Source organism: Lutjanus erythropterus, chromosome 8 (genome assembly GCF_056507025.1).
Source record: "Lutjanus erythropterus isolate fLutEry1 chromosome 8, fLutEry1.hap2, whole genome shotgun sequence".
Lineage (NCBI taxonomy): Eukaryota > Metazoa > Chordata > Actinopteri > Lutjaniformes > Lutjanidae > Lutjanus > Lutjanus erythropterus.
The window spans coordinates 30,884,369-30,901,037 of record NC_139324.1 but is presented as its reverse complement, the minus strand read 5'-3'; the positions used below and the strand labels follow the sequence as shown (position 1 = coordinate 30,901,037).

The 16,669-nt window shown below is 38.0% G+C and overlaps 1 protein-coding gene across 2 annotated transcripts in view; it reads right to left on the bottom strand.

The window, feature by feature from the left end:
- igf2bp2a (insulin-like growth factor 2 mRNA binding protein 2a) overlaps positions 1–16,669 on the bottom strand; it is an 85,530-nt gene that overhangs the window by 32,754 nt on the left and 36,107 nt on the right. For both annotated transcript variants that reach the window (XM_084725276.1, XM_084725277.1), the window contains 2 exons: positions 3,244–3,292; positions 651–702 (listed from right to left, as the gene is read on the bottom strand). In XM_084725276.1, the coding sequence (XP_084581402.1) occupies positions 651–702; positions 3,244–3,292 (101 nt within the window). The remainder of the gene's footprint in view (positions 1–650; positions 703–3,243; positions 3,293–16,669) is intronic.

Here is a 16,669-nt window from a genome sequence, read left to right as displayed (position 1 = left end):
CCTTCTTCAAAAAAGGTTTCTTCGGAAGCAGATGATTCTGGGTAGAACCTCAGCCCTTCAAGAGGAACCCTTCTGTAACTCTTCTTTCTAAGAGTGTGGTGCTGACTAATCTGCACACACACACACACTCACACACACACACACCATCAGACAGTACAGGATCGTCACCACAGGCGCCTACAGAGTCCTCCCTCATCACCACGACACACCTCCCCCAAACAGATGCGCACGCAAACACACACACGGACACATGACTGCTGGACGTCTGCCATGTCTGCTCACTATAATCCATACGCTGAGGCAGAAGGGACCGTGGCAATGCACAGTGCTTATTATAGAGGCTGTATATAATTTAAACACTCTTCTCACTCACTCAAACTTATAAGACACACAGACAGACAGACAGACAGACAGACAGAAAGATAAAGGCTGATTTACATGCAGAGATGGGTTATGTTTAGATAATGAGGTGTGTGGGATGATGGTTACGAGGAAGTCAAGTCACACAGGGAGACTTGACTCACTGGGAGGTCTCTGTGCGTGCAGTGTTGCTAAAGAGACACATGTGCATTGAACAGTGGGAACCAGATGATGATGATGGTGATGGGACGTGCAGCAAACAGGCAAGAGGAAGGAGAAGAGTTCCGTACCTTGTTCCACGTGTTCTACAGTACCATACTGAGCTAGAAGGCCGTCCAAAACCTGAGGGAGGAATCAGACTGTGAGTTAGAGACGCAAACTACGGCCACTGATGTAAAAACACGCACAAGGATACAGACACACACACACACACACACACACACACACACACACACACACACACACACACACACACAGGTCTTGTGCTCGTGGTGCTCATGTGGGCCAGTGTTCATGTAACAATGTGTTAAGAGGAGAGCCAAAGTAAAACTTGAGAACCTCATTCAAAATCTCATTCACATTTGTCATAAATAATAATAACATGTTTACACAGTTGATTGCTTGTGATTGGATTCAGCTGCAAATATTTTCTAGCAACTGATTTACACAAACTTAGGTTTTACAAGTTAAAACATTTTTGTAATGGCGATGAAACATGGTTTAGTAAATTAGTTTAAAACTAACAAGAAGTCATGAACAACTTTACACGTAAACATTATGAGACGCTGGCATAAACCCATCCTGGTAAATGCTTTTTAAAAAGGTGCAATCTGTAAGCAGAAGATTGTAATTTGCTTTCACTCTGACAATGATTGACAGACACACACAATAAACAAAACTGTAATGAAAATAATGAATGTTTTCTGGTGCTTCTGGAGTTTCAGTAAAGATCAGAAAAACACAGAGAGTCACAGTCCAAATGTGTTTATATTACTAAATACTAAATTACAGATCGGGATTTGGAGTTTAAATTAAATGCACAACTCTCTTATTCTATAATATTACAAATATTCATCTATGATATAGTTCACAAAGACTTTTATATTTGAGATAGCTTACCACTGTCTGAAATTCAGTAGGATTTATTCCCAATTTTATTTACCGCTGCATATCTGTACTAGTATCATGAAGCAGTGTGTGTGTGTGTGTGTAGTCATGGCACATGGGAGAAGTTGCCCTTAAAGTCTTTCTGTGGGAAAAGGAACCTAAAGTGGTGAGCAAAGGGTTTATTTCAATTAAACCAGAGCTGGTGATTGTCGGAACAGTGGAAAGACGAACCTAGATGTTTTTGGTGAGTTTTGTTTTGTTTATGATGGGTTGGAATGAAGATAACTAAAATTACAGTTTTGCGATAGGAGTCTGGTAAGTTTGGCGAGACCAATAACACAGCTATTTCTGGTTAAACAAAACATAATCTTACTCTTTAAAAAATGTTTATCTCTGTACAGATCCATGTAGCTTAATTTCGCTCCTGCTGGCTGCAGCGGTCTCGCTCGATACTGGACCAATTTTAAAAATTGTTCTCTCACACTTGATAAAAACCCACTAACACCCACTGACATCTGGCTTTTATCTGCAGTGGGAAACAGTACAATCAGCATTCAGTCCCAGGTCAAATGACAGTGCAATAGTCGCTGCAGTAGGTATTTATTGTCTCCAGCTCTGATTGGCAGTGATGTGAACTTGACACCCAGGTGGACACGCTAATTTTGACCCCTTTCCAGCACAGGCTTGTTACCTCCATCGATAATTTTTGCTCCTTTTTCATCCATACGTGCTGCATGGTCTGACTCAGTTTTATTCAGTGCGTCAGCCCACTGCATCGTAGACTACATCTGCTTGAAGGAGTGTTTTTATGACATGCTTGTCTTTTGTTGAGCATCTGTAGCATCTGTATTGAATAGCAAAATCAGGAAATGTTGAATTCCATCATCAGTAACTTAACATGATTCCTATCCAGCTAATGGAAAATACGAAACAGTAAAATAAAGCAGATACCTGAAAGTAAAAACAGTGATGCAGGAGAGAAACTTAACATCAAACCACAGAGATTCAGTTATAAGCTACAAAAGTCCTGAGAGCCGAATACAAAGACGCCGAACACATTTTGCTTTGCTCTCTGCCTGTACACGAGTTCAATCTTGGCTTTCAAGTGCAAAAAAAAAACAGAAAGGCAAACTCATCTACTGGCAAAGTAAAGAGGGTCAATCGTCTATGTTTAGTGGGTTTACCCGTGTTTTAAGAAATGTAAGTGTGTATTTACATGCTAGTTTTAATGTAAAAATGATATTAGAAAAAACATGAAAATAGGATCCAGGTTCATAAATACCAAAGTTATCCATTAAGGGGCGTTTTATACTAATAAAACAAAGAGAGCCAGAGTGATTTCTCCATTAATGTTTATGTTTTTAAATTTCTTAGTGGTCTGAAAAGTTTTGTGAGTTTAGGAGCTCATGTAGACAACCTACAGAGAAATGTGGGAGTTGGCAGGCATGACGACGGAGACACTCACACATGCAGAGAAAAACAACTTGGACCCCAGCAAGGTTACAGATGTTGACACACAGAGACACTGTCACACACACACACACAGACACACAGTAACAAACACTCAGCCAGATATAAGCACAGACACAGACATAAACACATGCACACACGCACACGGAGTTCACAGAGGAAGACAGTGTAAAAGCCGGTGACTCAGACTAGTTTATGTGCTACCTGGTGCTTCAACTGGGCATCACTGTCTCTGTCTCACATACACACACACACAAACACACATACGAACAGACACACACACATACACAGAGACAAACAACTGACCTCCCACTGTAGATGAGGGGGAATGTTCCGGATCTGGATCTTCCGACTCCTGCAGAGATGAGAGACACAGACGGAGTGGATTTAACAGACCTGAACCGCACAAACATATGCACACACACACACACACACACACACATACTGACACACACTTGAGAGTTACAGTCATCTGTTGTTGTTTACAGAAACTTGTACACATTCGCCGTATCAACAGCTGAGAAGCAAAGGCGTTTCCATGGCGAGGGCAGAAATGCAGAGTCAGAGATGTACTGAGCGTAAGTTAACAGTCGGTGTCATCCTCAACTTTCTGTAACACCCGCAGCTCATTAGACCGTATCGCAAGTCAAACGACTGTCGTAGAGCTGGAGAGGGAAAAGTAGGTGTGTAGGTGAGGATGTTTATTACACAGCAGCGAGTGACTCTCAGTAACACCCTCCTACGAGTGCTATTCTTACTACTCTCACTGCGAGACATGGGAGTGACACAAAAGACATGACAGAAAAAAACACACTGACTGAAAACAAGAACGATGACACATCATTTGATGAATCCAAACCAATTTTATAAGAGACTGTCAGCAATTTGTATCATTTATCATTTCATTCATAGTTTTTCTGGGGCTACAGCTAACAAATATTTTCACTGTTGATTAATCTGTTGGTTATTTTCTCGATTAATTAAATTAATAAAGTTGTTTGGTCTAAATATTGTCAGAAAATGGTGAAAAATGTCGATTAATGTTTCCCAAAGCCCAGCATGACGTCCCACAATGTCTTGTTTTGTCCTTAAACCAGTTTTCTGTCTTAAAGGAGGAAAGAACAAGAAAATATTCACATTTAAGAAGCTGGAATCAGAGACTTTTTCTTGTAGATTACTAAAACTAATTATCAAAATAGTTGCTGATTAATTTAATAATTGACAGCTAATCAATTAATCATTGCATTAAATTAAATTTATCCATTAAAATCCAAGATTGGTTACTAAAAGAAGTAAGAAAAAACACAGCATAAAATAAAAACACGTTCAACATTAAATAAGTTTAAACAAATGTTTAAAAATGTTTGCTTGCTTTATTCTGCGTATTTGCTCTTGCTGTGTTGTGAATGTTTACTATGGTTTGATTTGTCCGTGTTGTGTATCGTGAAAACTGGGACAAAGGCTGGAATATTGTTGCTTAACACCAGGTTTCTTTGTTTTGTTTTTTCCCCAAGTATGTGTTTTAATTTTTCATGTTTTTTCATGTTTTGAATAAAAATCTAACCAAAAATCTAGATCTAAATCGCAGGTGGTTAGAAAAAAAATAACAACATTTAAAATGGGATTGGTAATATCTAGTTTAAAGGGATAGTTCAGGGTTTATGAAGCGGGACTGTGTGAGGTTATTATTGATAGTCCATGTATTAGATACAGTAGATGTAGGTAAGCATGCCCTAGTTTGGTAAAGCAGAGAGGAGGGTCAGTAACAAAAGTTGTTTTATCCACTCAAAAAAGGTCCACCTAGAAAAAATCAATACCAGTTTAAGTGTACACTACATTTCCTGATAGGAAACTGTCATTATATAGGCCAAATATCTCTCGCCAATGCAACTAAACTCCATAAGTGAGAACTAAGTGACCTTACCTCACAGTGCACAGGAGTTGCTGGTCTACCGTTGCCTCGATCGATTAGTTTGTTTCTGCTATTGTGCAACTTCAGGGAATCCAAACTAACCTTTACAACACCAAAGTCACACAATAACACAAGCAAACTAACAAATCGAGGCAATGGGACACTAGTGGTTTCCCGGCAGAAAAAGTTGTCTAACGGCAAAGTAGAGCTGTGAAAATATCCTAAATATAGTGTACACTTAAACTGATATTGATTTTTTGGGGTGGACCTTCATTTAAGTGGCTAAAATACCTTTTGTTGCTGACCCCGTCCACAGCATTGCTACACTGCTTCCTTGCTGGTGCCCCTCTCTGTTTCCCGAAACCTCCATATACTGTAGGTAACACGGACTGTCTTTAAGTACCACATACAACCACACAATCATCCAAACTATCACTTTAATTTCAACCATCTCAAGCACCAAGTCTGAGTGTTTCTGGTTAGAAGTTTAAATGAGAAAAGATAGGACAGAAACAAAAAACTCCCGTACTAACCAAGAAAAGTTTTTCATTTATTCTTTGAAAATTTATTCATCTATTCCTTGACAATGTATCACTTTAGTGTTTCATGCTTGTCAACCTAGCACTATTTGCACCTGTCTGATTTCTGACTTGTGAGCTGTCAAGATGATGAGGATTTGAACAAGCTCAGTACAAAAACATCTTTTAGTATTTATATCAAAATATGTCTGTCAGAGAGGACAGAAAGACAGACGCGCAAATGTCCAGAGCTTCCACACAGCCCTGTACTCTGCAGTAAGTGTGTCAGCTCGAACAGCAAAGCCACACAAACCGCCCGGTGACCACAAGCTGTTAACAACTACATTAACGTGAGAGAGTCCAGCTCCGCAATGAGAGCTGCTGATCGAAATAGCAGAGAGGAAGAAGCATTTCAGCGCACAATTAGGAGGCATTACAGGAGCGAGAGCAGAGGACAGACGGAAGGTACGGACAAGAAGTGGAGGGGGAAAAGCAACGAGAAGCGATAATGAGAGGAGGATCTAAGTCGAGTAGAATTCTCCACAGGGGAAACGCATTTCTCTGTCTACATTTTGTATCTTTCTCTGCGAATACGCCCGGGTGCAAAAGACCGCAGGTCAGAAATTCCTGTCAGCAGTGAGGAGAGGACGAGAGGAGTGAGCTGGCAGCTGGACATGAATGAATGACTCTGTCTGATTGTGCTGCACAAGGAAAAAAAAAAAAAAGAAGAGGAGAAACACAGCGTCACACGGATGTGGGACGGCCCCCTCCTCCCCTCATCCATCTGAACTTTAAGCGCTATTGTTAAGAGGGATAGTTTGGATTATTTTAAGTGGGGTCGTATAATGTACTTATCCATAGTCAGCGTTATTAGCTAGAGTAGATGCTGGTCAGCATGCCCTCAGTGTGGAGAAGCAGAGAAGAGTACTAGCACTGAAGTTAAGCAATGTACTGCAGCAAAGTATCACTCTCTTAAAACCAACCAAACTCCACAGGAAAAATCTGAAATTTTACGTTGCTGAACACAGAGGTAGCTGGACTACAGCTGCCTCAGTCTGTTTTTTCATGCTGTTGTGTGACTTTTGTAAATCTGAACTTACTTTTGTCTGTTACTCCAGTACACAGCAGTACATTGTTTAGCTTCAGTGCAGGTACTTGACTGCAGGTAAAACACTGACTATTGATAAGTGCCTCACACAACTGCACTTCAGATACTCTGAAGTATCATTTTAAATATTCGGGAGTAAACTAATAGACTTTTAGAGTGGGAAATGATTGCATCCACATGTAGATGACTTTAATATTATTCTACTAACTATTTGCTTTGTAAATCTATATCGGCGATGCACATCAGTTTAAAATGTAAATAATTTCAGAAACAAAACTGCAGGAAAAATGAGTTATGTCTGGTTTGTCCTCTGTCATGTTCCTCCTCCTACAGCAGAGACAAAAGCCCGGAAAACAAAACAAAAAACAGACAATTCCCAGTGTGTCCTACCACACGATGGCCTGAAAGCTCTCTGTCACTGTCGGCGGTTTGAAGCGAGTGGCTCGATGAAAGATCTCTCTTGGCAACCGGTATCCAAACAGGGGTAAACCGATAAAAATCAAGTCTGTACCACTAAAACACATCACCTTTTTCAACGTAGTAAACAACCTCCTGCCATCCAAAAAGCAGCCAATAGCTGAAAAGTGTTTAAGGCCAACTCCAAACCTCAAAACAGCCCCAAAGCGCTGGCATCCCTGAGCTGCCGAATATGGAAACTAAAAGCTCCTTTCATTCAGTGTCGTCTGCTTAAATAGCCTGCTTCAACAACCAGTTCTCTATTGTGTTTTTGCCAATTGATTTGCCAACTGTAACCTTGATGTAATGTTACAGACTGAAAGGCAGCACAGCAACACCGTCCCCCGTGTTGTTTAAAGTCAGTGAACACATCAGCAGATCCACCGCAAGGTGAGCAGAGTTTGGTGCAAACTTTCATCTTTCTTTATTAATAATATCCAACTGTTACATCACTCAACACGTGGATCTCTATCCTATTCACTGTAAAAAAAATCATACTAATATAATAATATATTTACTGTGATGAAGCATAAAATGACCATGACATGTCATCAGAGATTAAAGAAACATGCTGAATTGAAATACTCACTTCTGACAACAAGCCCACAGCTGTGGTGTCCTCCTTTCAAAGTTCTGTTCCAGGCCGGAACAACTGTTTTAGTTTGCCTGTTTCATGCTCAAATTAATGCCGCATGTTCGCCTAATAAGTAAATGTCTGTTTATGAGTCTTAATGCTAAATTGAGCGATATGTCAATAGAGTCTGGCAGGCAGTGAGACAAACAAGTTACTGAACTCCAACTGCAGAGTGTGTATTTTCAGAGCAGTGGGCTTTTGTTTTCAGGATAACGGGCTCAATGCTTGTCTTGCACTCCTGCAGTGGTCCTGCAGTCTGTCTGAGCTTCCGCCGAGTCTGGGGGGAGAACAACTGTATATTAAATAGGATTCCAACCTATTTAATCTACCGTCTATGGCTCCAACTCACTATTTGGACTGCTGTACTCATACATATTGCTCCTTTAACTAAATACACGATAAAAACAAATGTTCAAATTAATTAATTATAATAAGTGAAAACTTTGAATTCATTCAGAAGTTTTACTAACTTAAAAAGTACCAGTACATTTTCCACCTTTCCTGTTTATTAAACTCACAATTTTCAAGTACTATGAACTTCACTGAACATGAAATAATGTGTTTTTACACTCAAGGTCCTTTGACTTGAAATGATGAGTTGAGATTCAATTACGTTTCTAAAGAAACATGATCAACATATTAGGAGACTTCCCAGCATGCCATTGTGTGTGAAATAAAACTGGGACCTTTCTTTTTTATAGTTTGAAGAAAAAAAAAATATGATGAAAACTCACTGTGTGTCTCTAACGCATTTTAAGACAAGTCACGGTTGCTTGTCTTTACAACAATGAAAACACTGCGAACCATGATTCAGTCAAATGTTTCTTTTCGGAGCTTTGAGCACCACAAGCCGAGTGCCACCTAGTTCAGTTATGTCTGATATCTCCAAAACGGAAAGTCTCACCAAAATTATCTAGGTGGATAAACAGCACTACAGGCCAGAGGAAAAATGTGTATTTTTTGATTTTGGGGTTAACTGTCCCTTTAAGGTAGTCACTACCCTTACACCTTATACCACTTACTTTTTAAAGTTCAAACAGTTGTTTTCACAGACTTCAAACAAGACTGCTTTATTTTCTCCTGTGTAGCTTGCACATGATTTAAAGGCCACATTAGCTTGTCTGTCACTCTGATATATGCAGAGGAAGCTCCCCGAATGGACATCTCTCGGAAAAAGTGACAGCGCCACCCGACAATTCTTCAAGGTCTCATTTTCAGCATGCCTGCGGCCGCTGGCTAACCATAAGATCACTGCTTTCTGTCTGTCTCCAGGACAGGGAGAGGCCCCGCGATACATACAACCCTGCAACATATACTACTGTCTGTCTGCAGCAGTTATGTCTCGCTGCAGACATCAACTGTGTGTCCTCAGGTCATGTGTGTTATAACCCAGTGGTGTTATATATCTGCTAATATCTGTTTGTTTGCATTCAAGGTAAACTCAGCGACCTTCCTCAGCTCCTCCTTTTCCCAGAGTCCAAACTGAGCTGCAGTAGAAGATACAGACTGAAGTCAATGGTTACTTAATGTTTGTTGAATGTAACCAAGCTGTCTGCTGTTGGTTTGGAGCGGCCTGCCAAGAGAAAAAAGAAAGCCTCTCAATTTCGGCCTTTAAATATCTGAGGGTGGCCATGTTCATTTGAAAAGCTAATATTTACTGCACCCACCTGCACGAGGTAAAGCGGCGCGTCTGCGCACACACGTGCATACTAATACACACATGCAGGCGGAGGAATTTTAACCTCTGAGAAGGCGGGCAGACAGAGGGGTGAGAAAGAGGGTATTCACCCCTCGCCAGAAATTTGCAGTGTTCCTAAAGATGAACATTTGATTATCTATTTTAAAAACTGCATCGAGGAATTATACATTTAAAACCTATTTAAAACAGATCACTTGGTTGTAAGTTTTACACAAGAAGTGACAGAACTTCACTAGAATGGCCATAATCTGTTGACTATTTTCTCGATTAATGGATTAATAGATGTTTGCCTACAGTTTCTCAAAAAATGGCGAAAAATGTTTCCTTAATCCCAAGATGACGTCCTCAAATGTCTTGTTTGCCCACAATCCAAAGATATTTAGTTTACAGTCAGAGAGGAGTAAAGAAACCAGAAACTATTCACATTTAAGGAGCTGAAATAAGAGAATTTTTTATGTTTTTTCTTTAAAAAATTACTCAAACCAACTGATCAGTTATCAAAATAGTTGGCAATTAATTTAATTATCAGTTTCAGTTTGTTAAATATAATTAATATAATTTCCAATGTTAGAATGACTTTGACTTCATGTTAGGCTGACTTAAAAATAACTGGTTTCATTCAGTGAGTTAAACAATGTAAACGATTCAGGTGGACCATTTTTATATGTAGCATAATACATTACTTGATCACAAAATACAGTTTTGTCTTGCACTGGACTTAACCTTCTCTCTGAGTCACCAAGAGAAAATGGCAGCTCAACTGTAGGGGAGAGACATGAATGTCATGATGTCAGACGCACAATACTAAGAGAAACCTAACTGACAGGCTTTTACTTAAATAAGAACAGCAGGTCAAGGGAACGGCATGCAGTTTCTAGCTGACAAAAATAGACTGCCATCACTTAAGCAGAAAGCTGAATGGGACTCATTCAAAACATCACATTACTTCAACTACTACTGAAATACACTTATTACAGAGTAGGTTATCTTTTTGAAAATGAAATTATAAAGTTTAATTCTATATCTATCAATATGCATGCCATTGTGTACAGTAAGCCATGATGATTGCATATATTCACAGCGGTATCTTTTTGTAGGATAATAACCATCAGTGATCCCATTCAAATTTTACATTAATCTAGAATTACTCAGAGTAAGAAACGATTAAACGTATATTTAAAGATTATAAACATGTTATTTTAACATTAATAATAACAATAAATCAAAACCAAAAAAGAGAAATATTGCTATTTGTAGTAAGGGTTTGTGTATAAACACAAAAGTTCAGTCAGAGGTGAAAAGGTGCTCCAGTTGTCCCTCGGCTCCACTTTTTTATGTTCCTTAAATTCTTGAGTTATTCTACTGATTAGGACAATTTAGTCTAATTATTTGTATTTTAATGAAGGCAAATTATTGGAACTCAAGCCCTCTTATGAAGTTGCCTTGACAGAGACGATGACAGTTACTTAGCAACCAAGATGCACAAAAGTAATAATGTAACAGCAGCCATGTGCAGTCAGTATGACCGCCTACGGTAAAAATAGGTTAAAATGATCACATTTTCTTTACCTTTTGTGTAATTTATATTAAAAAACACCCTTTTAAAGGAAAATACAGCCACTTTCAGGAAAAGCCAGGGATGAGCAGCATTGTATTTTTAATTTAACAAAGTTATTGCACATATAAATTTGAAAACTATGAAAACCATCTTCTCAAATGTCAGAATTTGTTGCTTATCTTGGTCTTACATTAGAACAAAATCAGTTTCTTGGTTGGAAAAAGAAGACATCTGATGATAGGCTCTATGGCCTTTTTAAATATTTTCTAAGATTTTATAGATCAAACGACTTATCAGTTAATCAAACGCTTCTGGAGCAACATTTCATTTCTGTTTTTTTTTTAATTCAAGCCAAAGAAAAGAGATTTGAATAATTTCCACATCAGTTCCAAAGAAGTCCACCACACATGAGTCACAGGCTGCACATGGACAGAGATGATTGACTAAAGAGCATGTGTCTGTCAGTACAAAAGCAGAAAAGTCTTTGAAATGAAACTCTCTTTGGTGGAGGCAAACAGAAGTGGTGGAACAAAACGTCAACAGCTGGGACAGCCCGGCAAAAAAATCCCACCACAAATGATAGACACCGACATTAACATAATCTAAAATATAGGACGCATTTGCAAAATACTGTGAGTCAAAGGTTTGGGAACATATTATCAATTAAATGTAGAGATATGACTGCAAGCTACCACATCTGACCAGTTGTTATGACCTACACTTAATGTCCACCAGCAGAAGATGCGATAAAAATAGAAACAGTGGTAAAAATACTCAACTGACTGCACTGAAAGATCTACTGAAGCATCCAGCGGTGAGGTTGTGGACTGCAACCAACTGAATACCCCTGCCCTCCCCCTCTTTATGATGTCATACACCCAACCAGACTGAATCAGATTTTTTGAGACTGTAACACACGAAAAACACCACATGGACATATTAGCAAGGTTGGAGGGGGTCTTTAAGTAAAAAAACGCAGTATTACTAGCCACAAGTAGCAAAGTAAGACTCATAATGCAAAATGGCCCCAGTCGGAGTATTTATCATATATAACTGGAATATTATTATATGTATAAAAAGAAAGTACCTACTGTAATATTACACCCTCATCCTACCAACATATTTCACATACAAGGACTACCAACTGCAGCCACTGAGGACCCCAAGAAAAAACTACCATATCAAACAACCATCATACTACAATGGTTAATTATTTCTTCTTAAAACATTATTAAATATGCAATTAATGTCATCCAAATAAAAAGAGTATTAAAAATTTTAAAAAATTTAGTTAATTTGCATATTATGTAAAATGAAAAACAGACAGAGCACATGAGGAAATCTGTGTCTGCTGCTCCTACCCTCCTGATAGTGTGTGATACTTTGAATTAGCAAACTAAATAGCTCCATCTACTAAACTGCTTAGGCGGAATGAGGTGCTTTCGACTGGAGTCCCCGAGGACCCTGATACATTGGTATTTTTAAAAAGTACTGATCAAAGCAAAAAAAAAAAAAAAAGAAAGAAAAGAAAACAATTATATGAAGTCTAATCTCAGTCTCATCTCGGTCCTCAACAAACTGTGCCACTAACAAAAATTGACTCATTTTCTCTGTGACTGTATTGTGCATTGTGTGTCTGTTTTGTCGTTAAACGCTGTTCCTTAAGTGTTCCTGTGTGTGCACAGGCTGTGGTGACAAATTTCCTCTAATGCAGAAAGCTATTCGAGACAAATTGACTGACAAAGTCATGAAAACATGCAATGATAAAATAAAGCTGTCCCTGTAAGATGCGACAAAAAGTAAATCTGAGGGAACCCCAGTCGGTAGAATTAAGGTGGGGCATACTGCGATTATTTGACTGAAATTGTGATTGTGATATGTGATACGATTAATGATATTCATTTTGTCTGAAAAAATCACAATGATGTGACATTTTTGGGGGGGTCTGTACCAAACACACATGTCGTCTTTCATCTGGAGAACAAGATTTGTAGGCCTGGGCATCTCTGCAGCTCGGCAGTGCTTCATTCACACACTCACTGAAAAAGAACATGAGATGTGGTTAAAAGCGCTGGAGGGTTAGCAAATGAAGGTTTGAGCCGTTTGATTATTTTGTTACACATATAGTCCCCAAAAGTAAAGAATTCATGCTCAAACATGACAGTGTTTTGAAAAAGGGAAATAACTGTATCGCTATTTAACCATGTACACAGTTCTGCTATGTGTGTCGGCTGAGATATCTGCCTTCCCTTGAATATAATGTAACTAGATGGCACTCAGCTCGTGGTGCTCAAGAAACAAAAAAATACATTTGAAGAACTTTACAGCAAAGTCTCTTTAATGTCTCTTTGTAGTAATCTTGTCGTGAGCAATTCCATGAAGGAACTACTTTCTTAATACCATAGACAGAAACCAGGTCATGATTTCTGGATACAGACATGCTTTTGAGTTTTTCAAATGTGTTTTTTTTTCCACTTTGAGTGCCATCTAGTTCCATTATACTCAAGAGAAGACAGACATCTCTACAGCCTATATCTCCAAAACTTGGCAAATCACATCTTGATGGATAAATAGCAGTATAAGCCAGGGGGAAAATGATAGTTTTTCTGTATTATCTTGTATCACTTATGTATTTATCTGTGCTTATGTGTGTCTGCAGTTTTATATGCTACTTTTAATGTTTTATATATATATATATATATATATATATATATATATATATATATATATATATATATATATACCATTAACCTGCCAGGGATTTCAATAGGGCTGCAACCACTAATCGAATGACTGATTATTAAATTAATCACCAACTATTCTGATGACTGATTAACCGGTAGTTTTTTAAGAAAAATAGTAAAAATTCTTTGATTCCAGATCCTTTCATGAGCATATTGGGGCATGAGCATCATGAGCATCTGGTTTCTTTACTCCTCTGTTACAGTAAACTGAATGTCTTTGGGTTGTGCGTAAAACAAGACATTTGCTGACGTCATCTTGGGCTTTGGGAAACACTGATCACCATTTTTCCACCATGTTCTGGCATTTTATAGACCAACTAATAATTGCACATGTCAGAGAATAAATGCCATTAATCAATGAAGAAAATAACTGTTAGTTGCAGTCCCAGATTGCAGATTAACTAAATTAGCCTCTATGCAGTGTTGCTTCTTAAATAAATTAACCATATTATCTGAGGTGAACTGTTCCTTTAAATGTTTCTATTTCATATCATTCAAGAGATTTGAAATAGGTGAGAAAAAGCCCTACGCAGGTTGATAAAGTATATGACTTGTAAAATATAAAGTGTAAGGGAGAAGAAACTTAAGATAATTTTTCTGTCTGTTCTTAACACACATGACATTGAAAAATCTCTCATGTTCAGTCAGTATGATTAAGACAGAATAGTAATTCGTTTTGTCATGAAGTAAATGCACTTTCTGCAAAACAATCAAACCACTCATTTTTAAAAACCGTACCAAACAAAAGTCTTTGGATGGCTTTTAGACATCTTTTAGAGTTCCTTGAATGAGGAAATTCGCTCACAGAAACTCATGAGTGAATGATTAAACATTCCCTTCTCCGTTCAAGGATTCTGTCTAATGAGGCCTTTAAAAGCCTTGTTTACCCTCCCTGCTCTGTGCGGACGCCCGTGCTGTCAGAGACAGCTCACAAGGCACGCCGCTCCGTGCCCAGCGGGGAGGCTCTCTCTGGATGAATAAAGAGACATTCCCAAATAGCCTTTCAGTCCACAAGGTCTGTCTGGAGCACGCCGCCTCACACAACTCACCTCCACCGGAAACCCTCACACCTAATTGTTTCTACATGGAAAATTCACCTGACTGATAAAAGGGCTTTTTTTTTCCTGCAATTTTCCTTTCTGCTGTGTCCATTTAGCTGTCAACACCCTCGCTGACCAATTCAAAGTGCAAAAGTCTCAGATTATGAAGTGCTTCTCCATTATTTCACACCAACACGAGCACATATTTGCTGCTTAGTGCTTAAAGAGATTATTCATTCCCTGCGTTGTAAAATGGTGAGCAATATTACTGGATCACAGAAGAACTGAAATCTTAATTTTTCACCGCTCCCTGACAAAGTGTGGAAACCTTATAAATTCAAAACCTCTTTTTCAAATCTTTTGTCTTGTGCAGATTTTTCACCCCCTGTGAGATGACTCCGTTGTAACTAAGTTTACAGATCTGTAAAAGATAGTGCTGCAGCGATTAGCTGTTAAAAGGTAGAATCAGCAGGATTTCTCCGAGCTGTTCATAAATGCACCAGTTCATTTTTGAGCTTCACTCCCAGTACTGACGCTTTGGGTTTGTAAAGTGTCCCTAGCACAGTGAAATAATGATAAAATAAGGGAATACAGGCAGAGGGCTGTAGGGTCTTTGCCGATACAGACAATGCCACACACTTCAAGTGGGTCATGAATGCAAGGGATAATATTACATGATCGTTCCAGGTTCTCAAATGTGAGAATCTGTTGTTTTATCTGGTCTTAGAATGGACCAAGTAAAAGTCTTCAGATCCGAATTGTTGGTCAGAAAAAGACATTTGATGACATCCCTGTGGCCTTTATCAACTGTTTTCAAATCTATAGATTACACAAACAGAAGAACTGCAAATTTTCACCACTCCAAGACAAAGCATGGAGGCATTTCATATTTAAAACCAATTTTTTTTTATAACTTTTTGTTTTCTGCAGATTTTTCATCCCCTGTGAGATCAATTGGTTGTAACTAAGTTTAAACATCTGTAGGAAAAGAGCTGCAGCGATTAGTTTTTTAATCTATTCTATGTCTATGTGACTGACAGAAAAATAATTGTTAGAACTGATTAATCATCTAAATATTTTTTCAGGCAAAAGTGCTAAAAATGTAATAGTTCCAGGTTCTCAAATGTGAAAAATTGGTCCTTTAATAACAATATTTTGTGCTGCATTACTTTACTGTTGTATTACTTTTTTAAACACGATGTCCAATATTACTTTTAAATATTGGATGCAACGCTGTACTCATTATCACATGCGATATAATCTCTATTATCTGTTCATTACCATCTGTAGTATTACTTTTCATTATTATCATCATGTATCATATGCAATATTATGTTTAATATTGTGCAATACTACTTTTAACTTTTTCATTATCATTATGTACAATATCATGTATAATATGTATAATATTATCAGGTACAATATCAAGTGTGATATTACTTTTAATGTCATTGTCAATACTACTTTTCTTTTATAGTTTATTTTAGCTGATTTTTTTTACTTATGTTTCTTCTATTGTCATTGTGTTAGGTACTGTTTTTTTATATTTACTCCTTATACACTTCATATTTCTCTTTAGATTTAATACTCTCCTGTCTTCTGTTGTTTTCTATTGTGTTTCTATGTTACTGTAATTTTGGAGCGAACTCTGGCAAAAGAATTTCCTTCAGAATTTATGAAGTTCTACCTTATCTTTTCTTGGTCTCACATTTCACAAAATTAATTTCTTTGGATTTGACTGTTTGTCAGACAAAACAAGACATGCGATGACGTCTCAGTGGCCTTTTCTCATTTTTCTCTAATGTTTTATCGATCAAATAAAACAGAAGAGCTGAAATCTTAATTTTTCACCGCTCCCGGACAAAGCACTTGCCTCCCTCTGAAAATCTGATGACAAAAGAGACACAGGAAGTCCACGTCGGTTCAGAAACAGTCCGATGAAAGACTTCATATTGCAGCGAATGAAAATAATTGATGACTTTCAAAATGAAAGATGATCTGGCCTTCATCATGGCCATACCATGCAGATAAAATAGGAAATGAAAACCTCTGCGGTCATAAAT